Here is a 26912-nt window from a genome sequence, read left to right as displayed (position 1 = left end):
CAAAATAAAAACCAGGCAGACCATAAGTAAAATGTCAATCTCAAAGGACTAGGAAAAGGGAAAAGTAACAGAAGATATGAAAAAGTCAGATCCTTGGGGAATAATTACAATTTAGGAGATAGTGCTGTTTTTTTTATAAGGAATCCTCAAGTTATTAAGGTTACTGATCTGATCTGGGCATAAGTAAAACTTTCATTTAAATCTACTTCAATTATCCTGCACATTATGAGTGTAGCTTTCATTAATTGGGGCACTCTATGTGGGTTATTTCATTTCATTTTGAAACAATCCCAAATTAGGCATTGAAACTTTTTATACGTGAGGAAATTGACATGTGAAAAGATTACACAACTTTCCCACGATCATGAATACATTAATTAAACAAATACCGTATTTTGCCAGGTATAATGCGCTCCCATGTACTGTGTTTCCCAAAAATAAGACCTAGCCGGACAATCAGCAATAATGCATCTTTTGGAACAAAAATTGATATAAGACCCGGTCATTTTTCACTGTAATATAAGACTGGGTCTTTAATTAGAATAGAATAGAATAGAATAGAATAGAATAGAATAGAATAGAATAGAATACTGGGTCTTTTCTATTCTATTCTATTCTATTCTATTCTATTCTATTCTATTCTATTCTATTCTATTCTATTCTATTCTAATTAAAGACCCAGTCTTATATTACAGTGAAAAATGTACTATACTATACTGTACTTATACTATATATAAGACCCAGTCTTATTTTGCTATAAGACAGGGTCTTATATAATATAAGACCGGATCTTATATTAATTTTTGCTCCAAAAGACTCATTAGAGCTGATTGTCTGCCTAGGTCTTATTTTCGGGGATACACGGTATAATGCACACCCATGTTTTTGGCCCAAACTTTCAGGGAAATAAAATCTTTCATTTTAATATTTTAATTCAAATTTTTATTTGTTTACATCTAGGGACTTGTTTTTGTATTGTAAAGGAATTTTAGCATTTATTTTTTTAACATATTATGATACAAGAAACTTTATGTAACAAATAATTACAAAACACAAGAACAGATACAAGGAACAAGAAATTTGATGTACCGGTAACAAATTTACAATATTTACACATTATAGACAGCCAAGAACTCTTTGTCCTTGCAAGTTCGTCATAAATTTAACAAAACCAATTATCATATTCCAGGGTATTATTTTGTATATGGATATTGTTATTGACTTCTAGAGTTATACTTTTAACTCATAAGCATAAATAAAAGAATTAAAAACATTTATATAGATACAGAATTAGTACTACCCATGTATAATGCACACCCTTATTTTTCCCTCACAAATTTGGGCAAAAAAGTGCACATTATACATGGCAAAATATGGTATTTAATTAGCAGCTACCCCTGCATTACCTCCTAGGTTCTGGGACTGGTGAGTGAGTTAGACACAGTGTCTTCTCTCACGAAGCTTATATTCTAATAGGAGAGAGGAGATGGATGAGTCACAAACATGTAGTAATAAAATATTAAATGAAAAATATTTAATTTCCATGTAAAGTGCCTGAGGTGCTACTTTGAATCACCTAGGTAGAGAGGGCCTTCTAAGAAAGTGACACTTTCTTAAGTGGAGAGGTAGGTAGAGAGGGCCTTCTAAGAAAGTGACACTTACCTTGAAAATGGAATGACCAGAAGGAAACAGCAAAAAGGTGTGCCGGGGAAGCATTTTACAGACAGCAAGTGGCATCGTTGAGTTTCCAGTTCAGCCTTGTTTGAATCCAACTTCATGTTCTTTCTAATGAAATTCATGTTTAATCCGATTATAAATTAAGGGTGCTCACACTAAACCAAACTTTTGCAAATGAGCATACAATTATTCTGAGTAACAGTGAAGGGACAATTAAGATATGAGTAAATACTACATAGAGTAAATCATAAATGGCCAAACCATAAAAAAATTATTTGATCATCTTGTTAAAATTTATATTGAAATTATATATTTAATTTTTTTAAGAATTTTAAGTTTAACAAATACCGCTTATAAAACTATATGACTAATGTTAATTCACTGGTTCTGTATTTCTTTCCAAGGTCAGTCTAATCCCCTGGAAAAGTGGTTTGACAATGAAGCCCATGGGGGGTTATATGGTGTCTATATGAACCAGGACGGCCTTCCAGGATGTTCTCTTATACAGGGATTTACCATTTGGATGTGCTGGGATTACGGAATTTATTTTCAGGTAAATTGATCCAAGATGGTGATTGTTTATTTTCTCTTATGATTGTATTTTGTACTGTGTAACCTACAAGTTTGTATTACAGACCACAGAGAGTGTACGCATCTATAATGTGACCCTGGTTGACAACGGAATGGCCATTTCTTCAATGATTTACATGCCAGCTGCTGTATCTCACAAAACTTCCAGTAAGACAGTACAAATAAAGGTAAGAAATGAATATAGTCACACAAAGAGAAAGAGCAACTCTGAGAAGGGTAAATTATTGAAGGACTAACACAAATGATCTCTGTGGCTTCTCCCCTGGCTAGCCCAAACCTCCTGCCTTTGCTCTCGTTATCTTCCGCCAGGAGACTCTCTATTCTCTCTCCTCCCTGCTTCCCTCACCTCTTCTTGCTTATCATCTGCTAGTCTTGCCACAGTTAGTTAAATTTTCATTCTGTCTATAAATATTTTCCCTGAACCAGCGTAGGATGTAGTGACACTCCCTCCTCTTCTTATTCCTACTGTTTCCTGGACATATGTCTATCCTAGAAACAGAACATGTCATTGTATATAGTTATTTATGTGTCTGTCTTCCCCCTCCCACTTTGAGTGTAGCTCCACTCAGGGCAGAAATCACATCTTTTTCATTTTGGTTTAATGAATGATCCACTTCACAAATTTACAGGTTTTGTTTTGCTGCAGTTGAATTCAGAATTACCCATTATTATATTGTCCTTTAGCAAAAGCTATTATTAAAGCTGTACCGTTTGAATTTTTTTAATAGAGCTCATTAATTGTTGGAAGTAGCCCTGAATTTAATTGCTCTGATGTCCTGACTCATGATGATCCCAATATTGAACTTTCTGCTGCCCATCGGAGTTCCAGACCTCCATCAGGTGAAACTTTTAGAGCTTTAATTTTGGTGTTCATAATGAGTACATTTTAAAATTTCCTTAACTTTCTTCTTTTTTGTAAAAGGAGGGAGAAGTGGGATCTGCTGGCCTACCTTTGCTTCAGCACATAACATGGCACCCCGGAAGCCTCACGCAGGGATCATGAGTTACAATGCCATCAGTGGCTTGTTGGAAGTCTCAGGCAAGTTTAAACAAAGTCTTTGACAAATCTACTCAATTAAGTGCTATAAAGGATACATAGAGTATAACTAATAATGTTTCATTGTACTTTAGTAAAAAAAATGATTTATAGGAACCTGCTCAATATGACAAGCAAAGAAATCAGACATCAGAGTCAATTTCAAGAATGGTTTCCTGGCAAAATTCATCTATATTAAATTCATCTATATTAAAGAATCGACATTTAAATTTTTTTCTACAACAGAAAAAATACTGGAATAGTGACTTCATATTAATTAGCTTTTATAAATTGTAAAAGCCTTCTCATTTAATAGGGTTACACATTATTATTGCTTTTTACAACTGAAGACATTTAAACTCATGTAATTTAAGAACTCATACAATCTTGCTGAAATCCCACAGCTATTGGCGATTTAGGATTAGAATCAATATCTTCTGACTTAAAATTCACTGCTTTTTCACTGAACCAGGCTGCTTCCTTTAAAATGTAAAATGATTATGTATAAATTAATATAGTGACCATAGCAATTATTGACATTTTCTCTATTAAATACACTGTGTCATTCTCTATTTCAGTTTAGCAAGTCTTCCTTTTATGATAATTTTAACCAGTGTCTCCTCAAAGAAAGAAGTTCAATTGTTTCTCATAACTTCCATGTCCCAGAAATGCAAAACAAATGATCATTACAAGTAACTCAGTGTTACTCGTAATGAGTATATTCTTGTCAAAAATTATTTAACATGCTACATCGGTTTCAGGTGAACATATATTTTTCTCAATAAATAAAAGAATATGCTCTGAAATATTATAAATATCATACAGGAATGAAAATATTCTTATGAAATGGGCCCTTATAAATAAAATTTATTGAAGGAACACAAATAACTGCTCTTTTATAAGACATAGTCTCAAAAGATAATATATGAATGATTGTTGTCTTTGGCTGGGTTCCCTAGAAGCAGAGCCGTAGAGGAGGATTTTTCTGTGTTTTCTTGAAGAAATGCTCTCAGGAGAAAGGCATAGAGTCAAAGTAGGACAAAGGAAGTTGCTAAGCAAGGATGGTCAAAAGCTGGAGAATAGTTTCACTTGATCCCCTGGGGAGCTCTGGAATGTAAATTACCACGAAGTTGATCTCACATTTTAGGTGGAAGGTTCCTGCCATTTGTACCCTCAAGTTAGATTACAGCTGCCCCCCCCCTCCCCCCGTGAGAAGGGCCTTAATTTCCTGAGTGATGTGACTCCTATTTGCCTAAGGCTAATTTTCTGGAAAAGAGGGCAGCTCCGGGCTGTTAGCATTCAATACTCCAAGAGATGGGAGATGGGTGCACTAGCTTGTATCCATTTCTACCCATTCCTTGGACTGCTTGTATCCACTTGCTTTTTTTGTTAAGTTTATTCCTCCAAGACATGATTTCTCCAGGGTCCTGGATGGTCACAGTTTCTGGGAAAAATATAAAAAGAAGCTCAATGGTCACACTGCCACAGCTGGTTCCAGGACTGTAAATGACAATCATCATCTCCCTCCTCCATCACCCTTACTAAATGTCCCTCCTCCGGGACTAACACTTCTGCTAGTCAAGGTGGCTTGCCTGCCCCATACCCTCAGCTCTGTTGGATATGAGCTCTGGTTACTGTTCCCTTATTGGGCCACGACTGCTGTGCTTGCCCATTTACAGTCCGCACTGGGCATGAGCCCCAGTGTCATGTGAGACAGACACAGTCCTCCCCGCCTCCATTATGTAGAGTAGCCTTTCCTCTGCATGATCAGGCTCAGTCACCCCAGATAAATGGTAAACGCTGACAAGGACCCCAAAGGACCATGAGGGAAGCCCAGCTTTAAGTTTACTGGATTCCTTACTATGTCCCCTGGTGGAAATACTTCCACTGTGGAAGTGATCCAGACTCATAGAACCTAAAATTATAGGATTGGAAACACAAATTTTCCAAGTGGGCTTTCAGGGTTCCTGGTGAACAAAACTTATTCCTCCTCCAAGCCTTTGTTACCAATACCCATATTTTTTCCTATATTTTGAGAATTCGGCACCATAGAATAGCTGTTGTTTTTAAGCAAATAAACACATTCTTGCAGGAGATGTCCAAAGTTGACACCTTAGCTGTGCCTTCAAAAGGACTATTTTCCAGTCTGTTAGGCAGATGGTTTCCAGATACTGCAGTATGTGGTTGTCATGTGTGCACTTTGTTAAAAGTGTGTTCTTTGATCCAGGGTAATGGTACGCAGTTAGACCACTCTGGGAGTCCCAGGATGGCAGTGCCAACTGAGTCCCCCTAAGCAGAGAAGGAAAATCCATATCAGGAACACAGATTAATCCCAGCCAGGATAAATTGTTACCCTTTCCAAGGTAGAAAAATCTGATGTAATCAATGGTAATCCAACTGACTGCTCCATTTTCTAAGGAAGCGTAGTTTGGGAGACTTAGCTGTGGTCGCTGTGGCCGTGGTCAGGTCAGACGTGAAGCAGTGAAGTAGCTTTATGAACCTGGGAAAGAAGGAGTCCATGTCAATATCCCATCTCCACCCCAAGGCTGCGCAGTTCATAAGCCTAACGCTCAAGAATTTGGGTATCTGAGGGCAGAGATGAGCTGACGTCTACTGGCCATGTCGTGTTTATGAGTGCTCCTTCTGCAGTGGATGCTCTTTGCTGATCATTAACATGCCTTTTGTGTTCCCTCCCACAGTCTCATCCACATGCTTTTCTCCCAGGCTTCCTTTCCCCCAATCATACAATCTTGTTGCTTCCAGGCTCCTGACGCACCAGCTACGTGATTTACCGCTGCCCATAGTCCATGTTTGTCCTTACCTCAGACGACTTCTCTTTCCACACACACCCGAGGACCCTGTGCCCTACCGAAATTTCTACCCACTTTGAGAATCTTCCCACATTACCCCTCTTCCTGCACCATCCCCAGGTGGAGCTGAAAGGACTTACTTGGCATTATATAACAGGTTTATTCCAACGTGCCCATTTCGCAGAGCCTTTTGGCCCCTTCTCCCATAGTCTGCCACGGAAATGTTCACAATTCTACTTCACTTAATGTGGATCATCATTTTCCTCAAATTTACAAAAGCCATGCCAGCAACATGGGAGTATACCCCCATCCATATCGATATTCTCTGCTTTATCTAGCTTTATATTCTGTCTCCCTTGACCCAACACCATCATGATTTACTCCCAGACACATGCTCCCGATTCCTGACAGCATTCTTGCCTGATTCTTGCCTGGCTGGGGAAGTTCTGAGCCTGCGATGGGATATGAGGGTTACACACCAAAGGAGCTATAGGACAAGACCCTGTATAATGGCTCTCATCCCACAGCAGGCCTAGAACTTCCCCGTCAGGCCTTGTTGAGACTTGACTCTAGTTACTGCCCTGTTTGCTAGAAGGGGAGATGGAGACAGATCCTGAGAAAGGCAGCATTTGCCTTATAAGAAACTTACATCTTTTGAGGTCTCTGCGTGATTTCAGAGAAGTGGGATAGTAGAGCTATCCTCTAATGGGGAGAAGGGGGCCACTTACAGAGAACTAGAGCATTCAAGGCAAATCTAACGTGTTAAGGTTCAAGTGCATCTTCCTGTATATCTCCACCCTAACTCAAGGTCCCACTCGTTTAATATTAGGACGTGGTCTTTGATGTAGGAGACTTGCCAGGGCTGAGAACTCAACCCTCTATAAATGTTCTGCTAGTTTTATTATTAGGTCCTGAAATTTGCTGTGAATTTATGATTGATCACCTCAGTTTCTATTTTCTTTAAAGCATCAATAATGGTCAACAATAGTCGCCTAATTCTAGTTTCCTTGTAACTACTATTTTCCCTGTACCATTCAAATGCCAATGCCAAAGTTACTGTACGAGCCAGATCCATCTCCTTTCACCTAGATACTATCCCAGTTCACCACAGGTGAAGTTTTAATAATGACACTATTACAGCATACTAGGGACTCGTAGTACCCCACCTACCACCAGTAATGGGTTCCTCATTCCCATCTAGCCAGCAAGCTATCTAAATTCATTATTGCATTGTTACAGTGTGTATCTTAGGACGACTTCTGGTACTAGCTGTTTAAATCAAGTAATCTAGAAGTAAAGTCAGAGATGGGATTCTTGTGCAAGTAAGTGGTCTGTTGAACATATGCTCTCACAAGAAAGAGAGAGGGAAGTTGGATAGGGCAGAGGAAGGAGCTAAGCAAGGGTATGGTCTCAGCTGGAGCCGAGCTCCATCTTGGCACTTCAGGGAGCTGAGCAGCATCAGCTGCACCCCTTAGTTTCCTTCCCCCTTGAAGCAGGGAGTCTTCTGTATCAGTTGTCAGTCAGGCCTGGCTACCCCTATGGTGATGGTGTTGACGAGTGCATAATATCTCACGTGACAGAGTTGTCAAGTGGTCAAGGACAGTTCTTCAGAGAATGGGGCATCTGTGAGTAGTTAGCAGTCAATGCTCAGAGGAACTAAGGATGAGTGCCCTGGGCCAGTAAAAGAGGTCCGCACAGGTAATAAACAGTATCTGCTACTGGGGTATTTTATTAATACTCGTCTACAAGCTCAAATTCATGTATATACAATGTCTCCTTAGGAAAAAATGAAATCAAAAAGGGTCCTAGGTAGCACATAACTGATTTAAGAATTTTTGGAATCACCTTTTGCTTTTTTTCTATTTTGAATTATTGGATTATAAGTACAATGGAGGATAAGTTTTGGATCCAATGAAGTTTGTCTTTTGACCACACAATATATGCAATAAGCCCAAGAGAACAATAGTGTTTCAGTTAGCCTTTGCTGTGTAACAAACTACCCCCAAAATTAGAGCCTTTAAATAGCCATTTATTAGCTCATGATTCTGTGGATTGGCAATTTGGGCTTTGGTCAGCTGATGGTTCTTCTGCTGGTCTCACCTGGGATTATTCATTAGGTTTCCAACAGTTTATAGAATGGAAAGGGGCTGATTAGTGTAGGATAGTCTCACTTCCATCTGATGGTTGGTGTTTGTTGATGGCCATTGCCTGGAGTAATGGATGTGACTGAGCTAGGGCTTATTGACATGCTGGAAGTGACAGAATTCCTAGGAGCACTAAGACAGTGAGCTCGAATACGCAGTACTTTTCAGCTCTGCTTATGCCAAAATTGCTCTTGTCTCATTGGCCGAGCCAAGTGACATGGCTAAGCCCAGAGAAATATGGAAGTGACTATTCAATGGTGTTGATAGAGAGAGTCAACAATCTACCATGAACAGTAAGACAATCTACCTACCACCTAAGGTAAGAGCTCCATGGTCAAGGTAGTATTACATGATGTGTTTGCTGGAATGTACATGAAATGCAACTGTACCATATCTCCAACAGGAAATAATTATTTTTTTATTATTTATATTTTAGGTTCAACATTTGTTGGATTTAAGAATGTTTGTTCAGGTGAAACTAATGTGATATTCATTACTAACCCTTTAAATGAGGATTTACAGCATCCAGTCCACGTAAAGAACATACAGCTGGTTGATACTGCTGACCAATCAAAAATATTTATACATAGGCCTGATATAAGGTAAAATATATGAAAACCCAGTTCTTTTCCTGTCTTTATAGTTTTACATTGTCTCTTTTCCCCTATCATAGATCTGAGAAAGCTGCTATATTAAAGTAAGTTAATTTCTATAATTTTGTTTTAATTTCTATAAAATTTGAATCAGCATTATGAAAATTAAGACTAATTCATCTGTGTTTTCAGTTAAGTTAAAGAAGCTAGGCCTAAATATGTATATTTTCTCACACTGTTTTTTTCTATGCATCACACATTATGCTATCATTAAACATAAAAGATAGAGACACAATTAGAAGTGTGTTGTACATTCATATCTCTCCATTAATCATCATTAGGAATAATGATTATCTTTATCGTTTCTTCTCTCTTCCGTACCTCTTTTGTTTCCTGTTGCTTTTAAATATCTTATCACATGCACTCCAACATGTACTTGGAAATTAAATGTCAATCCTTATTTTCACTGTGACTGAGAATATGCAGAAACGTAGAACAGTGACTTTTCAATCACAAAGGTCAGTTGATGTCAGCATATTTCTAGATGCTGAACCACGTAGATTCTAACTCTTAAAAGAATATAGCCAATAGCTGCTGCTCCTCCTAAGAGGTACACGCCAGGAATGTTAGAGGAAGGAAATTTTCTATTAGAGATGTTGGACCAGTGTTGGTATAGGGAAAAGGCAAGGTATAATGCTGTCTAATTAGATAGACTTTTTTTCAGAGAAATGCAGTTTGACTTTATCTGATTTCTGTTTTGATGACAATCCCACAGCTCTTTATTTAATAATTGCTGAGCTGCGGTGTTCTTTGGCTCGATAGAGCTTCTCTCCACTAGAAAGTTATTAGCTCCTGTTTGGTTATCATTGAATCTTTCAAATTTGATATATAATTTTAATATCTAGGTCATGAAGAAAATATTACATTCTAAAATATGTCTTGGAGTTCTGTGCTTTTATTGGGATACTGGTGAAACTCTTTCAGATCCCTTTTACTAGGCAGTTTACCCAGTCCTCAAATGCTCTAAATGTTGGCCAATAATTACCTAAGATTGCCTGCTTTTCCAGAAAATTACTTTTAGCCAAACAGGAATAGCTTTGGGAGGCTAAAACCCTCCCTACCACCACCTTCTTACATTCCATGGAAAACGACTAATTTATTCAGGAATACAAAAGGCCAGCCCCCTTGCTCCAGGTGGGAACCAGTCTGGGTGCAATTCATGATCCATTGGTTCCCCTGGGATCAGACAGAAGCTAGTCTACAGACCACAGTCAGATCCGTTTTCTTTCCCTTGCTCTATATGGCTTCTCTCCTTCCCTTTTGAGAGGACTCCTTCAATAACTAATTTGAACAAAACTCTACATCTCAGCCTCTCTTTCTCTGGAACTGGAAGGAAGACAGAGCCCTAAGCCATAATATAAGAGTGCCACAGGGCACTCTACCTACAGACTTATTTACAAAAGCACTTTGCACATACATATTTGAAAACAACACGTGAACTACAGAAATATTTACTCAGATCATCTCCAAAACTATTACAGTATTATAATAAGGAATAATTTATAGCTTTATGTTTCTCTTATAGCAAAAAAGGAGAGATATGCTATATATTATTTAATAGATCTGAGGTTTCCACTATAATGTTGTTGCTGTAACAATTTTGTTGTTGTGTGTCCTGAATAATAGAGTAACTCTTCACCTGCTCAGTGGAGCAATGTTAGTATATTGTGAGCAGTGCACAAATATGAAATCTTTCAACAAAACAATGAATAACGAGATGGAATTCTAATTTCATATCCCACAGGTATAACTTGTCCTTTTGAAATGTTAATGAATTCATAGTAGACCAAATCAACACAATGGAAACAAAGACCTCATTACAATGCTAATTACATATGCTACTTGGTTCCCCTTTGAATCCTTTTGGAAGTAAGATTCGATCCATCAATTATTTTTGGATACTCTCTTTTTAAATATTCAAGTATATTCGAATGCCCGTTAGAAACAGGGGAGGGATACTAAATCTAAGTATTCGTATATTTCGCCTTTTCTCCACAGTAAGGTGAATCCATCTGATTGTGTAGACATGGTTTGTGATGCCAAAAGGAAATCTTTTCTTCGAGATATAGATGGCTCCTTTCTGGGGAATTCTGGTTCAGTGATACCTCAGTCAGAATATGAATGGAATGGAAATAGCCAGTTTGGAATTGGAGACTACAGAATTCCTAAGGTGATGCTCACATTCCCAAATGGAAGTAGAATTCCTGTCACTGAGAAAGCACCTTATAAAGGTTTGTTGGATATGTTTCTGTTAGTCTTCAAATTTATGAAACAAAATATATCTTTTATTTTTAATGATTTATGTACTCAACCAATAGCACGTTTTCTACTTATTAATTTTACATTAACATGAAAAAGATGTGTGGATGCTTTTGCAAAGGTATTCCTTTTCATTGCTAAAATGTACATACCGGTGTTTCTAGGAATTATTAGAGATTCAACCTGTAAATACGTTCCAGAATGGCAGAGCTATCGGTGCTTGGGCATGGAATATGCAATGATGGTTATTGAAAGCCTGGATTCTGACACAGAAACTCGAAGACTCTCACCGGTGGCTATAGTGAGCGATGGTTATGTTGATCTCATTAATGGTACGTGTTCAGTGGCAAAAAACTAGAGTTACTCAAAGCATTCGCTATTTATTACATGCATGGAAACATCTCATCAATTATTTATCACATAAAACTAGCAAACATTAGGACTTCTTTGCCTCCCGTTTGTAAGGAAGATCTATGTGTAAGAGACATGCTTGACTCTTTAGCAGTTCCCCATATTAGAAAATTAGGACAGTTATTCCAAATTGACCATTAGAATAAGAAGAAGGGGAAGAAAGCTATTTCTTGAGTGATCTTCATACCTATAATGATAAGGTTTCCTTTTTTAAGAGAAAATTAGCCTTGTGTCTCCAAAAAGACAATTTGCCTTCAAGAAACTGGTAATTGGAGTAGTTGAGAACAAGTATTCTTGGCCAACTCATTTTTCATTTTCATGATTACTTAAAAGGCTTAACCTTGAAAACAATGTGTTTTGTTTTGTTCTATTTTCATTCTTGATTTCTTGGTCGAGAATATCTCAAGATCCAGAGTCTAGGTTCCTTACCTTCTGGTCATGGTGGCTCTAATACAGAGGGGAGGCAAAGTCTCCATAAGAATTCAGATCAACTTAGGAGTCTAGGACTTTTTCAGTGAATAAGATGAACTTCTAAAAGCTACTGAAAACAGAGGTCAGGGACTCATTGTATAACCTGAAATAGCATTGAGGCCTCCAAGATTCCTCCCTAAGAAGGCTTAACAGTCTTTCAAGTATGAAGGATCACGACCTGAATCAGAAAGATTTCTGTGCCCTCGCCGTGTCATAACATGTATTAACATATTCTGAGATTCAACAAAACAGCTTATATACCCCCACAAAAATAATCATTTTAAAAAAATGTGTTAAAGACAATAGAATGAGCTAAATCGAGGTGTGGGGGAGGTCCCAGAGTCACATGATTTTTAAGCTCTCCCCACTTATCTTGCTCCAATATGCAATCAGCCCCATTTGAAATGCTGCCTTATAAAGCAGAGATTGTGGGAAGAATTGTGTCCAGTCATTGAATAATGGAGATGATTTTAAATTGTTTTATGCGGTGAAGAAAGATTTCATTCTATTTATTTTTATGTTTTCCTTTTCAGAAAGGCCATACAAGTTTTCCGTTTGCAATAATGACATGACATTTCTCTTTAAAACAAATTTAAATTTTAAAAGGATTGTGAATTTAAAGAAAAGGCTTAAGTAAATGATAGTAGCATTGCAAAAATCATTGAGGTGTTAAAAGAATCACTGAAACTTGGGAATGCCCTACACTAGGTGGCTTTTGTCACTCTAAATTTTTTCATTTTATACACAGAAATTTATGTTTGTTTTCAAAACCCACAAACAGGTTTATTTAAAGGTAGGATTTATATTTTGGATGCTAAGGGAAAGATTAAGGTTCTACTTGAGCTTCAGAAGTTTATATTGATTTAAAATTTTATTGAAGTTCAGTTATAAATATTGATAATAATTTCAAGTAAGCCAGGAAATTGAGAAAAGCTAATGGATAAAATGCATCAAGAAAATTCAACATTCCATATCTCACTCTATGTTTTATATATGTACAATCCCAGCCACTTTAATACTGAAGTGAAATAGAGAAGTTTGCTATAAAAGTCAAGTTATACCTCTTCTGGAAATGTCTGGATTCAGGTAGAAAAGTGTCCACTACCTTTTGGCTTTTGAGAGGGTTTATTGGGTGTTATTTCTCAGACTGCTTCAGTGCATTCATGATGTTGACCTTCCAACAGTACCGATAATCACAGTCTTTAACAAAAATTTATTAAAATAACAGCGGAGAAAGACTAAAGACAATAAAAAACAAACTGACGAGTTTGGTGAACTTATAGATCAACTGAAGAACACACAAATGAGTGAAAGAAAGACTTAATGAATCAATGGTTTGGACATAGAAATGTCCATGTTTCCAGATACAATACAGGCTCTATTTAAAAAATTAATTCTGTTAATTTCTGTTAATTAATTCTGTTAATTAATTTCTCAGCAAAGAGTCTGAGAAAGTTGATTTCCCACCCAAACTCCCATTTGATAAATGGAAGAAAGCGTCACACATTTTCTTCCTTATCATTTGACCTGGGCTCAAACATGACTAGTAAAGTGGGGAACACGCAAATCTGCCATTTCTTTCAGTGACCTTCCAATACAAATCCTCAGCACATTTATTCACCCTTCTTGGTCTGGGCAAGGTGAAAGTAAGGGTAATAGGGACAGGTTGCTTTCCCTGCCTTCCTTTTTTAAGCCAAGGTTTGAGAAATAGCTTAGATCACGGGATAGATGGGTGGATAAATAATGGATGTAGACACCGAACTTGATCCTTGCAATTTACTTTTCATACACTAACTCTCTAGACTTTGCACTAATAGTATTCATCATAGGGAACATGAACTTTCATTTTGTGTGGATTTAGGCCCACAGGATCATGGCTGGTGTGCTGGATACACATGCCAGAGAAGACTGTCCCTGTTTCACAGCATTGTGGCTCTGAACAAATCTTATGAAGTTTTCTTCACTGGTACCAGTCCTCAGAATCTCCGTCTGATGTTGCTTAACACTGACCATGACAAGGTGAGGCAAGACAGAAATAATTTCTTCCGTTATTGGCGTTGATTACTTGATCTCCTCCCCTGTTCTTTTGAACATCATCGGCCTTACAGCTCATTTGCAAGGATCATCGGGTACTACTGAAAATACTATTAGTCTAGGCCGTTTTCATCAGCCTGAGAGCACATATGAGTCCCAGCCACCTCTCCCCCATATGCACTTGATTCATATATAAGGCATGACAGTGAGTCCTGTGATTTGTGTGATTTGCAAACAAACCTGAATTTTTACATAAAAAGAATGCATATCCAAAAGTGGTCACTGGAATTATATATTTATTCTTCCTTGCTGCTATTATTTATATATGTCAAAAATACACCTTTTGAATTTACTGCAGAGATCACAGCATGTGAACTAAAATATCTTCAGTAATAGCCTTTGCTATATAGTGAACTCAGCTGGGATAATTACCTTTACATGTACTACATCAGTGGGAAAAGACTATAAGGCTAAGCAGTAGTCCCGTAATTTCGGTTTTCTTTTCTAAGAGTGTGAGACCTGAAAGTCTCAGAGTATTAGGAATGTGAAGAAACGATGCTAATGAGATGAAGCAGAGAGAAGTAACAAAGGGAGACATCTGCCCCTTTTCAGGTGATAGCAATCCTGTCCTTTCAGTTGGAACTATTCTTGATTCTTCTCTTTTTTTTTTTTCACAATCCTGTCCAATAATTCTGCAAAACCTATTGAGTCTCCGTTCAAAATAGCAAGGGTCTGACTATTTCTCACTATATCCACGGTTACCATCCAGTTTGAGGCGTTGCCTCCCAACTCCTCCTCCTGCTCTAGCTTTCCCCCCTCTATTGTCAATTCTCACCTCCTTAGCCACAGAGATACCTTCAAAATATAAGTCAGATTAGGTCACCCCCTCTGCACCAAACCCTGCAATAATTTCCCCCGTGGTCTTTGTACAAGAGGCAGAGTTCTCACAAGGGCCTACAAGGCTGTATGAGAATCTCCCCACCACTTAGTTTTTTGACTTCTGCTCATCCAGACACACTGGGCTCCATACTGTTCCTCAACACACCAGACATGCTATCACCTGGGCCTGTGTTTCAGATGTTGACTCTGCTTGGAACATTCTACCCTACAGGCTAACTTTCCCATCTCTTCAACTCCCATTTTCTCAATAGACCTACCCTTACCAGCCCTCCCCTCTGGGCTCACCCAATTACTCATACTCTGATCTCCCTTTTCCTTTTTTCCATAGCACTTATCACTTTCTAACATGCTTTATAGTTTACTTTTTATTATTTCTATTATTTATTGTCTCTCTCCTCACTCTAGAATGTAAGCTCAAATAGGGCAGGGACATTTGCGAGCTCCTAGATTAGTAGTGCCTGGGTCAGATAGGCACTGAATTTTTGAATGAAAGAAAATATTTTTAATTTAAAAAATAAGAATGTAACTACAAAGTAATGTCACTGTTAATATTTTGAGGTTCTGTAGACAATCTCAGAAGAAGATTCCAAAACTATGCATAGCTTACTAGATTCCTTATTAATTTGTCCCTGCCCTTGCAAAAACCAGTCGGTCTCCTTACTTTATGAATATATCTGATAGCATAAAATGTAAGGAATAGAAACATGAAAAGTGAACAAAATTGAATCAGAGAGGATAGTAATTTTGAATGATTTTTATTAGTCTTACTACCAAATTTTTCTCAAGCATTTTTTTTCAACATTAACTAGCTACTTTTGTGTGGTTACCTTATACAGAGCACTGCTAAGTTCCCCGTTTCCCCTGCCCCTGGAGTTGAGAGTTTGTTTTGAACTTTGTTATCTTTTAAAGGAACCCTTTCTTTAATTTAGAGATTCTCCTCTAATAATTTTTCTTACATTATACTTTTCTACTGAGAATTAACAACTAAGAGTTAAGTTGTAACAGCAGTATGAATGGTTGAATGCAAGTCCATTTAAAAATTTTAGTTCAACATTTATCCTAAATACGTAAAACTTAGATTTAATATTTTACAGGAGGTATTTATAGTTGGAAGACTTTTTTAAAGCGCTAAATTCTAAATATTCTGTTTCATCATTCCCGAAAGACAACAAAATGTTGTTTATTTTTAACAGGCGGTTCTAGTAGGAATTTTTTTTTCCACACTTCAGCGCTTGGATGTCTATGTGAACAATGCATTGGTCTGCCCCAAAAATACAGTGTGGAACTCTCAACAGAAACACTGTGAACTTAACAGACACCTGTACACAGGTATGTACTCAGAAAAATGTAATACACACTGTATGTGTACTTAATTACGTATAAAATTCTTTGTAATGTTTCATAATAGTTTTACTTCCTTAGCCCTTGATGAATGCAGGAGAAAATAGTTTTCAGCCATGGTCCACCAAATATTAAGATGTTTTCATTTATAACGTGTCTTTGAAGATGACTCCTTATGGAACTCTAATCTATCTGCATATACACAGATAAAAGATTTTGTGTGTGATGGACATTCCTTTGCCCCTGGAAACATTTTCACTCTGTACATTTAGTTCAGTTATTTCTTTGTACACAAGAAACTTTGCTTAGAATTTTTATCCTATCTCTGCTTTACCTCTATTTCATAGAGATCAGAGCCTAAATTAATTGGCAGTCACTGGAAGTATTGCCAAGAGAGCTAATATAACATCAATACCATGAAGTAAATGCAATGAACTCTGGATGTAAATGAAATATATGTAAGAGGCTAAACTTACCCAGTTAGTAATATTTGTAAAACTAGGATTTAACTACTCATTGCAGTATTTTTGTTAAACTGGGTACTAATAAGGTCAATACATTCCATTTCACATGTGCTACTTATCATTTTTTGATGTGCTCCATAATTTTGGCTAACAATTACACAAATGTGTGCTGTAGATCGTAATATAAGCTAGATGTGAGAGTATGAATGGATAACCCATATTCATTACCGTCTATGGAGAAAGTCCTATTGCTACTAATAATAGGAATAACTGATGTTTCCAGAGACATTACTATGTACCAGGCAGGCACTGTTCTACTGTAAGTGCTTTTTATATAATAAATCATTATTACTAATCCTAATAATAACCCTGTTAGATAGGCACAGATGAGTAAACAGAGAAATAAAGAGGTAAAATAATTTGCCAAGGTCTCTATCTTAGCTCAAGCTGCTGTGACAAAATACCATAAACTCAGTGACTTAAAAACAGAAATTTATTTTCTTACCCTTCTGGAGGCTGCTAGCACAAGATCAGCGTGCCAGTATGGATGAGGTCTCATGAGAGCTTTCCTCCTGGCTTGCAGATGGCTTCCTTCTCACTGTGTCTTTCTAGAGAGAGAGAGAGAGAGAGAGAGAGAGAGAGAGAGAGAGAGAGCCCATGAACAAGCTCTCTATAAAGACATCAATCCATCATGAAGTCCCCACCCTTATAACTTCATCTAAACCTAATTACCTCTCAAAGGCCACTCTCACGTTGGGGGTTAGGGCTCCAAGACATGAATTTGGGGGGTGGGAGGGACATAATTCAGTCCATAGCAATACAAAGCTGGCAAGGGCACAGCAAGGATTTGAACTCAGACTCTAGCTCTAGAACCCATGCACTTAACCGTTATGCTAGAGTTCCTCCTAATAAACTGAGTCAGGATTATCATTTTTTACATATTTTTTATATCATTTGTATCATATTATACAAATGACTGCACATATATACAGCTTAATTTTCATAAATTTTAACTCTTTTTTTCAAACAACACTTTTTTAACAAGTACATTTAAGTCAGGAAAATAGAAACCATAATACCTCGACAGGCAGAATTTAATATAGGGAATTGGTTGTATAGATGTTGAAGGGATGAAAAAGTACCAAGGCCCTCTTATAGATTTTTTCCCCACGAAATAACATTGCTTTTAAATGGACATTTTGCCTTGGCACTTGGAATATAAAATAATAGCCCTGTATTATGAATCTATACATATTTTTTAGATTACTCGAAGTGTTTTATTATTTTCTGTGTCTCTGCTTCCTTCCATTACTGTGAAGACATGAGAAAATTATATAGGATAAATAGCGTATGCACTTCTAGCAGTAGCTTGAGAGCAGCTTCAATTTATAATACAAAAGCACGTTCTTCAGATTCACAGAATGTTTAAACCAAAATGCATCCAGAATTTATCCTCGAAGGTACTAAATATGGAGTAATCATGAAATGGCTTCTTAATGCCATTGCTATAAGTGTCCATTACATTCATAAGAAATGCCTTCTTCTTTCTAAAATTTTACTTTCTTTTTCTTGGTAAGTTTCACTATGAAATGTGGTAAGAAGTTACATGTCTCATTCCAGTACTATTATACAGCTCAGCCTTCGTCAGGGATTAATGTGTGATAATGGATATGTTACCCTTGAGACATTGCTGATACTCTGCCATAAAAATCATATATATATATATATATATATATATATGTATGTATATATATATAATCATATATATATATATATATATATATATATATATATATATATATATATATATATATATATAAAAAATGAATGAATGATCCCAATCACTTTTACAAAATTTATTTCCCTAGTAGAACTTGTTTTGCATGAACCAAATATTTTTCAGGCTGAAATGTAAACCTGTTTCATTGGTTTTTAATATATTTGGGATGTTTTAATATATACGTCATTTGTATTACATAATTTTGTCCTTGGTAAAACTAAAAGTACTGAATTGTGAAAGCTCCTCGAGATTTGGTATGTAGCACTGCATAAACTAGATAGCTATTAAAGTTAAATTTACATTTTTAAATTACCAAATGCCTTCGGTCAAGGCTTTAAAATTCCTAATATGAAAAAAGTATTACAAGCACAATATAAGCTCCTTAGATTTCATGTATACTGTATCTACAGTATTGTTTTTTTAAATAAGTTTAGTGTATAATGACTATTTTAAATTAAATTAATTTCTTCTTAAATTAATTGCTTTTTATTTTTTAAAAAAAAATTTCATGTATAATGATTATTAATGTATTTATGGTATTATTTAAAGGATTGACTTTAATTTTGCTTGTCAGTTCTACAAGTGTTTTTATTTTTAATATTCATACTTTTTTAAATTAAAGTTTATTGGGGTGACAACTGTTAGCAAAGTTACATAGATTTCAGGTGTACAATTCTGTAATACGTCATCTATACATCACATTGTGTGCTCACCACCCAGAGTCAGTCCTCTTTCCATCACCATATATTTGATCAATATTCATACCCTCTTATGAAAGAATGATAATGTTGAACTTTTTCAGAATTTCCTAAATTTAAACAAATATTAAATACTACATGGTAATTGTGATCATATAAATATGTTTAACTGTGCTGTTTTGGCTTTTTTCCTTCATAGAGCAATTCCTTCCTAACCTGAATTCCACAGTCCTTGGTGAAAACTACTTTGATAGAACCTACCAAATGCTTTACCTTTTGGTTAAAGGAACTATACCTGTTGAAATCCACACCACTGCAGTCATATTTGTTTCTTTCCAATTACCTGCTGTCACAGAAGATGACTTTTATAGCTCTCACAATCTGGTTAGAAATCTCGCCTTGTTCCTAAAGATACCAAGTGACAAAATCCGTGTCAGCAAAGTAATAAGAGGGGAGAGTCTGCGGAAGAAGAGATCTGTGGGACTCACAGTTGAATTGGAGATTGCAGATCCTCCCCCTCAGTTCATAAGCAATGACACCACAGGTATGAAAAATAGATATTTGAGACAGAGGAATGTAATGATCAAATTCACATCCACAAACAACCCTATCAGGGCCTAGTAAGCCGGGCCTCCAGAAAATCCCACCAACCCCACATCCTGAACCCTGTAAGGGCCTACAGACCTTTCTCTCTGCTCTACTCCTATAATCCCAACGTATTTTGGAATTATGAAGGAACTTTAGCCTCTGTTTTATTATTGTAACCATTAATAAATTCAACAAAAGGATTTGACCTAATATGAAAGAAGTGACCTTATAGCTGAGAAATCACGCATGAAAAGAGTCAGTCAATGGAAAGATGGAGGTAGGGAGGTCCAACATTGAGGAAACAGTTGGTGAGAATTTGGTGTATGAGAAGAACTAGAAAAAGTCCAATGTGTCTGCAGTAAAAGGAGCCAGGAAAGGCAAGCTGCTGGAGATGAAGTTGAGAGGTCAGCAGGTGCCAGGTCGTGAGAAACCAAAAGAAGCTCTCCTCTTTGTAAGCCAAAGAAGGACTGGGGATGTTTTTCTGAGGAAAGAGTTGAACCTTGGAGATTCTGAGCACTGGAGGGGTGGGTTGGATTTCTGTAGTAAAGTCACAGATTTACCCTAACACATGCAAATATGCAAGAAGACGTTCTGTTTCTGTTTCCTATGATTGATCTAATCAGCCTCACCAGCCTTCACCCCTTTCTCTGTCCCTCACTTTTCATACCGTCATTTTTTAGGTATCAGATAAAAATCAGTTCACTGTTCCATAAGAGGTGTCTTTGCTGGTTTAAATATTTCCTTACGGGGATTCCTTTGGGGCATTTGAGTGAATATTCAGTCCTTCACCTAATGTTCAGTTCTTCCTCTCTGTTCAAGTTGGTACGTGAATACCAAGGGGGCTTTCCTGACCTCAGGCCATCATAGTATTCCCTCGTCTGCATAGTCTCCGCTACAACGTGGATAGTCTGTGCTCTGCACAAGCCTCTCTTGAGGTACAGCTGAACTTTCCAAGTCTCCTGCTGCTAATCCCAACATGCTAATTCCCAACCATTATATTGTCTCCAGTGCTCAAGGCACAAGTACTCTCACCTAGGCTTTCCCTCTCTAGGAAGATGAGATCTAGGTTTGTCAGAGAAGGATCACTATCCAGCTGGTGAAGCCTAAAGGCCCTTCACTTATACAAGTCCCAGGAGGTGCTTTAACTTTCAAGGCCCTGGGAGACGGGTCCATTTAATAAAGTGGTCAGATCATTGAATGTTGTAAAAGTATAATTTTTCTGCATTATTCTTTTTAAAGAAAGCTTCTAACTTGCATAAATTTCAGACTCAGAAAATCCATATCTGCCCTATCTGTCCCCACCTTTTTCATTAAACTCCCTGGCTCTCTTCATGTGTAAACCTGGGTACGGGGTGACATTCTCACCTCTGCCACTAGGGGGTCATCATTCATTTTCCCCAGGAGGTTTGTTTAGTGGTGACACTCTCCGTGTGTCATGTTGCCCTTCTGGAATTCTACCAGTTGGGCAGGCAGAAGGTTCTTTCCCCGTGGGCTAAGTCTGTGGAGAGGCGTGCATGAGTGGAGGGAGGGTGTTGATCAAACTTTCTTTGTTGAAAGAAACAGGATGCACAGGTTTGAGTTGTAACCAGATATCCAAAGAAACTACACTTTACTTCCTAAACGTGATCTAAATTTCCTCACACACAATTCTTCCCAGCCCATCCCCTTAAAGCAGTTCTATCTTGTTAGTCAGATTTATCCAGTTTGGTATAATAGTCTCAGAACATGGAGATAAGGGTGAAGAGAGGGACAGACCCATGGCATGTTTCCCAGACCTAAACTGGGATAGGGTTTCAAGTCTCAAGGAAACCCTATAACTTGTCATGGAGCGATAGCGCAGCAAAATATAGGGAAGTGACAAAAAGATGTGCATGGAATAATACTGCTGGCTCTCCACAACCTTCACACTGTGTTGGGATATCCAGAAGTTCCCAGGTGTCCTAGAAAGGGGTATGTAAGTACTGAGGGACCTCTGGATAAGCAGAGTCCTGAGGTCAGGAATGAGAGCTCTTCAAGTGAAGGTCTTTGGTTTCCAGGTGGCATCAACAGAATGGACTCCTTCATGTGTCAAATGGTCAGAGGACCTATTAACAGTGCAGGCCAGGTCAGACCGGCACTGGGCCAGAAGCTAGTGAGGACAGGCGGTAGTAGTAGTGTATGGACACGGAGCCTCCTTGTACTGCTGCCATTAGGTCACATGGGCCCTCATACCTGGGAAGGCGTCTTGGAGAAGAGTACATAGAGGAAGTGGGGGGAGAGGGAGGAATCTGGAAGACTGAGCATTCATCCAGAAGAGTCTGAGTCAATCAAAAGAGACCTTTTAAATAGGAACTGAAATTCCCTAAGACTGTGATTTTCAAAATGTCGTGTGAGACCTGCTGCCCTAGGACATTGCTTCCTTCTTCCCGAGCCTTAATGGAAGAAACTGAGTCATCGGAGTCCTCAAGGCAGGACTCTGGATGTGGCAGATGCTGGATATCTAGTAACAAGGAGCTGGCAAGGCCTACAGTACACCAAAACGTTCTTTTGGTTACCGTTGGGTTTCAAAGATCACACTGACTACAGTGTATAGAATGGAGCAAAAGGGGAAAAGATGGATATAAGAAAGCCAGTTTAAAACTCTTTTAGTTAAGTCCACCGATGATGGCTTTCACTGGGATTTTGACAGTGGGGACAGAGAGATTTAGAAACTGGTAATTGACTAGAAGAAGAGACCAAGCGAAAGTTCCAGGATTCTGAAGGAGTTCAGGTGCCATTTCATAAGGAGCATTATGGGGGTAGTAAATTTAAGAAGACCTGCCAAGCTAGAAAGAGAACAGAAACTACCTAGTGTTAAAAATAACCTTGAAAGTCATAAATGCCCAGAGCAAGTAACCATTTGTTGGTCATTTAACATATTTAATAACTGGTAAATATACACACTGTAAATTTGATGATGCCAATTATTCTTCTGTTTCCAAACAACACTCTATTTTTTTAAAAAAAATGATATGTGATGACAGACATGCATGATAGTGCTTCACTTTTAAACAGAGAATGACATAGGGAAGTATTAAATTGAAACATATTTTCTCACTATGCTTTCATTCATTTTTCTTGTATTTTTTATCTGCCCTTGTTTTATTCTTTCATTCCATCTTAAAAACATATTCTACTGAGTTCTTAATTTTCCTGACATCATTAATATGATTTCTCATGTTTAGGCTGTGTACAGTTAGAAAGCTGTAAAATTCTATAATGTGACTAGAGCAGCACAAACATAAACCTAAGTGAAAAACTGTCACGTGTTCTCACAACTTTATATTCTTATAATCCACGTCATAATACTGTCTCTCCGTAGGTCAGATGCAATTATCTGAACTCCAAGAAATCACTGCTTCTCTTGGACAAGCTGTAATTTTAGGAAAAACCAGTAGCATCCTTGAATTGAATATTTCTTCCATGTCTATTACTAATCCTATCCCCAGCCCAAGTGATTCTGGCTGGATTAAGGTAAGAAAATGCAAGTAGAAAAATGCATTTTAGCTATTTGATACATTGATGCTTATTTCTTATTTTAACTCTATTTCACGACAGTCATTTAGAGGGCATGTCTTTCTAATTGATTATTGGCCACTTTTTATGGTATCACTAAAATGATCAAGTAGTTGAAAAAGAAGCGTATCTAAAAAATTACTTCTTGGAATAAAATGTGCTTCCCTTCGAATATTTATAAACATGCTTCATGGATTTGATCTAGAGGAAATATTGTAATAATAGTTGCACCTATTGAACATATATTTATACAAACAATGACTATTACACTTAGCCTGTCTGCAATGAGCCTGCTACTGAATGTCGTTTATCATGTGAAAAACACTTCATCACTACATGACCGTTTACAGGTGACTTCCCAACCAGTGGAAAGGTTTGCATTTCCTGTTCATCATGTGGCCTTTGTGTCCTCGCTCTCAGTGATCACTCAGCCGGTGGCAGCACAGCTAGGACAGCCATTTTCTCAGCAGCCTTCAGTAAAGGCATTAGATTCTGATGTAAGTTATACCTCAAAGCTTTATTTGAGTGAAAGGATTAAGCTACAAATTCTAGAGGGTGAGCCAACCTCACTCATCCAGGTAACCTGAGGACTGCACTGCCCCTTGGAAGTTGGACTATATGTATGGATATCGTCTGTTACTGTTTTAAAACTGTTCCTTTTCCATGAACTTGCTCCAGTGTCCATATTTGTGAACTCTTTGTTCAGGAAAAGGACTTATGCAGATTTTAAATTTGTAATGAGGCATTTTCAAAAATAAAAATTCACATATCTTAAAAAAAGAAGCATGGGGACAGGACAATTAGAACTCCCTATGATTTTTTTTTCTTTAGGATAATTGTGTATCAGTTGGGATTACTTCACTGACTTTGAAGGCCGTACTAAAGGACTCTAATAATCACCAAATCAGTGGACTTAGTGGAAATACAACAATTCCATTTAGAAGCTGTTGGGCCAACTACACGGACCTTACGCTTCTTAGAACAGGTGAGTACACTGTTTTGGATCCTCACATATATACCGATAAATAGGGACAATTACAATTGAACAAAGCATTCTGTACTACTCTGGTCAATAAATTATAGAAATCAGATTCCTATGAGTATACTATACCTTATTTCAAAAAACATGCAGTCTAGCTTACAAAACTATATTTAATATGCAAAACAAAATAGAAATTAAAATAAGCAATTAAAGAAATTAAAACAGGTAATTTGCGGATATGAATCAAAATTACATCATGATTCATATTTGTGTAGTTTTCCAAATTTTCACTAAATATGTGTTATTACATTTATAATAAGAAAAATTATTATATACATTTTCAAATTAAAGAAAAGAAAGGGTAAGATAGGCTCACATCATTTTAATGTCCCATGGAGGAATTAAGAGTTGGTCTGGAAAGTGGTTCCTAGCCTCTCTAGAAGCCAATACAAAGGAGAAAACATAAGTATTATCATGATTCACAGTGCCCATCAAGATAAACCAGCTGCTGTGGAGAATTGTAATTTGCTCTGAGATCAGAACCAATGTCCCCTGTGAGTCCTCATACAGTAGATCCAATGAATTAAGTGACATTTTCAACATTGTTACAGTAAATACAGTTATAACTTCCACAGTGATGTTTCTTATGTTAGCTCCACACGGGGTGATGGTGTAACTCCAACTGGTAAAAGTCTTTCTAATAAGGCCAAAAGGTATGTCCAAAAAACAGATCTCCCTTGATGATCGATTATGTAGTATCTAAAAGAATGAAATGGATAAACTGCTTATCTTTGAGCTAGGCCTCCATTAATCAGTTTATCTTAATCGGGGCCTTTTAAGATCTGTATAGGCCCTCACTGCTAAAGAGTGTCATAGTGGCACTTCCTATTTCTTACCACTATTCTCTCAAACACACACACATGTACACACTAACAGTTAGAATAAAAGTCAAAATAAAGAGTAAAACAAGTAACAGAAATGCCAACATGAGTCAGATTTATTGTCATAGTAACTAAATATCGAAAACTAAAATCATTTCAGAAGAATTTTCCCCCTCATTTTTGCTTTCGCATGCCTTGTTGAAGCCCTATCTATTCCAGACAGTTTGGTCTGCCAACTGGGCTGCAATATCTCAGCCTAGTGTCCGATGAGACTCAGATGGCAATGAGTTCGACATTGTGCCTATGGACAAGTACCCAGAATATCCTACATGTTGCTGGTTAAGGGCACAGCTGTATTCTTTAACAGTCAACCTAAATGGTGGTCGGACTAGGACCCTTTTAAGGGACATGAGGCACCTGACAAGAATTCTGCCTGATGAGAAGGTTGCCCACCTCCCATGGAGGTGGACCCAAGAGGTACCCAGTGGCAAAGACCCATCCTGGAGACCAAGGTCTTCAAATTACGACTTCTAAATAGCAGTGTTCCATTCCAAAGCAACCAGGATCACAGGAATGCTGAAGCAATAATAGAGGTTCTGGCATTTTATTGTGATAATAAAATAGTACTCCTTTTGTACAGTAGCTTTTCTTCCAAAGTTCAAAACTTCCCTCAGAGTGTCTATCTGACACATTATGCAGAAGAGCCATTGCTTCTAATTTATTTATTTGTTTGTATGTGTATTTCTGACTTTCTATTTGTCTGCCTCTGTCTTGCTTTTTTTTTTTTTTTTTCTCCACCAAGTGTAGGGTCTCATTTCCCTGGTTGTGTATAGTAAGGGAGGTCAAGCATAGTCATCTCTTCATTATCTTTAGGTCACTTATCCAGTTCTTAGATTAACCACTGTAAGATTGTAATAATAACAAAGCACATGTGAGAAAATTAACACAGCATCTTTCTTATAACACTTTCTAGTAGATCCCCCCACAATTACTGCACTGTGGGAAATCCCCTTGCAGATTAGACTGTACCTGACAGCGTGGCAGCCAAGCACTCTTCTACTTATAGCTCAGTAAAGGGCAAAGCAGGGGCCACCTGTGTATGGGTTGTGGTTTCTCACACAAATGTGAGATTTAGGTGAGAAAAGAGTAAGACAAGAGTAAGACAAGAAGAAGATTGCATCTTCGAGTAACCTGGATAAAAATAGTGTTACTAATGGATAATAACATTTGAAACATCTTTATCTATCAATCTATGTGATCTATAGTGTTTGTTTCAATTTCTGTTACTACATAACAAGTCAGCCCAAAATCTAATGACTTAAAACAACAACCATTTCATTTGCTCACAATAGGGTAGGTTGGGTATTTGGGCAGGATGTACATCTCTGCTCCAGGATGTCTGAAGCTTCAGCTGGGATGGCTTCGTGGAGTCATGGGCCTTGATTCTGGATGTTGTCTGGGTTCTTCAGTTCTCCTCCACGGAGTGGCCTCTCCACAAGGCTGGCTTAGGCTTCCTCAACAAAACTAAAGGAGAAAAAACAAAAACCTAAATTCTTTACACATTGAAATCATTAAGAAAAAACACACCTGCCATAAAAATTCAGTTTGTTTCAGAGTCAAAAGGAAAGAATGAAATACACCATTGTCATGGATGGTAA

The 26912-nt window shown here is 37.4% G+C and overlaps 1 protein-coding gene and 1 long non-coding RNA gene across 4 annotated transcripts in view; one reads left to right on the top strand and one right to left on the bottom strand.

Annotated features, from left to right (window-relative positions):
- Positions 1-26912, top strand: part of PKHD1L1 (PKHD1 like 1) — a 148437-nt gene that overhangs the window by 120083 nt on the left and 1442 nt on the right. Inside the window, exons 64-76 of the mRNA XM_081071037.1 lie at positions 2082-2230; positions 2313-2435; positions 2997-3108; positions 3191-3307; positions 8695-8860; positions 10910-11142; positions 11335-11502; positions 13914-14071; positions 16180-16315; positions 19469-19813; positions 23198-23349; positions 23742-23888; positions 24223-24376. Coding sequence (XP_080927163.1) covers positions 2082-2230; positions 2313-2435; positions 2997-3108; positions 3191-3307; positions 8695-8860; positions 10910-11142; positions 11335-11502; positions 13914-14071; positions 16180-16315; positions 19469-19813; positions 23198-23349; positions 23742-23888; positions 24223-24376 — 2160 coding nt within the window. The remainder of the gene's footprint in view (positions 1-2081; positions 2231-2312; positions 2436-2996; positions 3109-3190; positions 3308-8694; positions 8861-10909; positions 11143-11334; positions 11503-13913; positions 14072-16179; positions 16316-19468; positions 19814-23197; positions 23350-23741; positions 23889-24222; positions 24377-26912) is intronic.
- The window catches only part of LOC308506966, a 39793-nt gene continuing 16260 nt past the window's right edge, over positions 3380-26912 (bottom strand). The window contains exons 2-5 of one of the 3 annotated variants that reach the window (XR_013994803.1): positions 26602-26778; positions 17297-17399; positions 5658-5804; positions 3380-4748 (exon numbers count right to left, since the gene is read on the bottom strand). This is a non-coding gene — a long non-coding RNA (uncharacterized lncRNA). Of the gene's footprint in view, positions 4749-5657; positions 5805-17296; positions 17400-25353; positions 26779-26912 lie in introns of those variants that run through there. The other 2 variants (XR_013994802.1, XR_013994801.1) reach the window with 2 other exon arrangements.

This window comes from Rhinolophus hipposideros, assembly GCF_964194185.1.
Source record: "Rhinolophus hipposideros genome assembly, chromosome: 13".
In the NCBI taxonomy this organism is placed as follows: domain Eukaryota; kingdom Metazoa; phylum Chordata; class Mammalia; order Chiroptera; family Rhinolophidae; genus Rhinolophus; species Rhinolophus hipposideros.
The sequence above is the reverse complement of the archived record's forward strand: the minus strand, read 5'-3'. Positions and strand labels throughout refer to the sequence as shown.